The sequence below is a fragment of the Pygoscelis adeliae genome, unplaced genomic scaffold, assembly GCF_000699105.1.
Source record: "Pygoscelis adeliae isolate BGI_AS28 unplaced genomic scaffold, ASM69910v1 Scaffold81, whole genome shotgun sequence".
Taxonomy (NCBI): Eukaryota; Metazoa; Chordata; class Aves; order Sphenisciformes; family Spheniscidae; genus Pygoscelis; species Pygoscelis adeliae.
In genome coordinates, this window is record NW_008824005.1 from 274,195 (window position 1) to 275,141 (window position 947).

The window sequence follows — 947 nt, forward strand, 5'->3', positions numbered from 1 at the left end:
GAGGCCTCCGCCTGCTCCGGGAGCCCGCCGGGGAGGCCCTGCCCTGGCGCGCTCGCTGCCAGCTCCAGGCTTCTCCCCTCTGAGGCGCCGGGGTGTGGGCTCTTGCTCCCCTGTACCGCTCCGGGTGCCTGTGTTTCGGAGCCCTCCCTGCTGAGCGGGGTCCTCGTATGCCAAGGGAGGGGGTGCTCTGGCTGCGTTGCCCAGCACGGGCCCTTGCTGAGCTGCTGGTCATTGTCTAAGTGAAAAAAGGGACCGTTTCTGAAAAGCAAAAACGTTCTGGAGCACATAAACAGCTTCGGATTTTTCATTTTAAAATGTCTGGATGTTGGCTGTCTGTAGGAGCTGGACTTCGCCGGACGGTCGTGTTCAGCCAGGCAGTCGTGTCCAAGTGACAGCCAGTGGCTCTGGCCATTTTCCTCAGTCTCGTTTTTGTCCTCAGGCACAAGTGCCATCACCACACAGCTGGTCACTACCGTCAAAGTTTCTGCCGCCTCCTCTTTACGTTCAGTACTCGGGGGCCTGGTGTTCACGTCTCCTTGATGCTCCTTCCTTCCATGTCATTCCTTTCTCCTCTTGTGTACTCATCTGGGTCAGTTGTTCTCGCAACCTCGTGTTCCGTGTGCGTTTCTGTCATCCTTCTGTGTTTTACACCCTGTCATCACTGCTGGCTGTAACCCATGTGTGTCCCGACTGGGCATCCTCCCGTTCACATTCAGGGTCCTTTGTGCCAGTCACAGCTCTCTGACGTTCTGTCTGCTAATGCCCCATCAGATGTTGATCTGCCATCGCTGCCTGTCAAGCTGACAAAAATCATCTTACTGTTTCTTTTCCCCTGCTCCACGGCTACCTCCCATCCTTGACCTGTTCTTCAGCATGGCGTTTTCTGTTGTCAGAGATGGATGTAGACAGCCAGGTCACAAACACAGCAGTCTGTGACTCGAACTGTC

The 947-nt window shown here is 55.8% G+C and overlaps 1 protein-coding gene across 1 annotated transcript in view; it reads left to right on the forward strand.

Moving 5' to 3' along the window:
- Positions 1-540, forward strand: part of LOC103918447 (myosin-3-like) — a 36,266-nt gene extending 35,726 nt beyond the window's left edge. The window contains 1 exon segment of the mRNA XM_009325762.1: positions 340-540. Coding sequence (XP_009324037.1) covers positions 340-540 — 201 coding nt within the window.
- Positions 541-947: the final 407 nt, after the last annotated feature.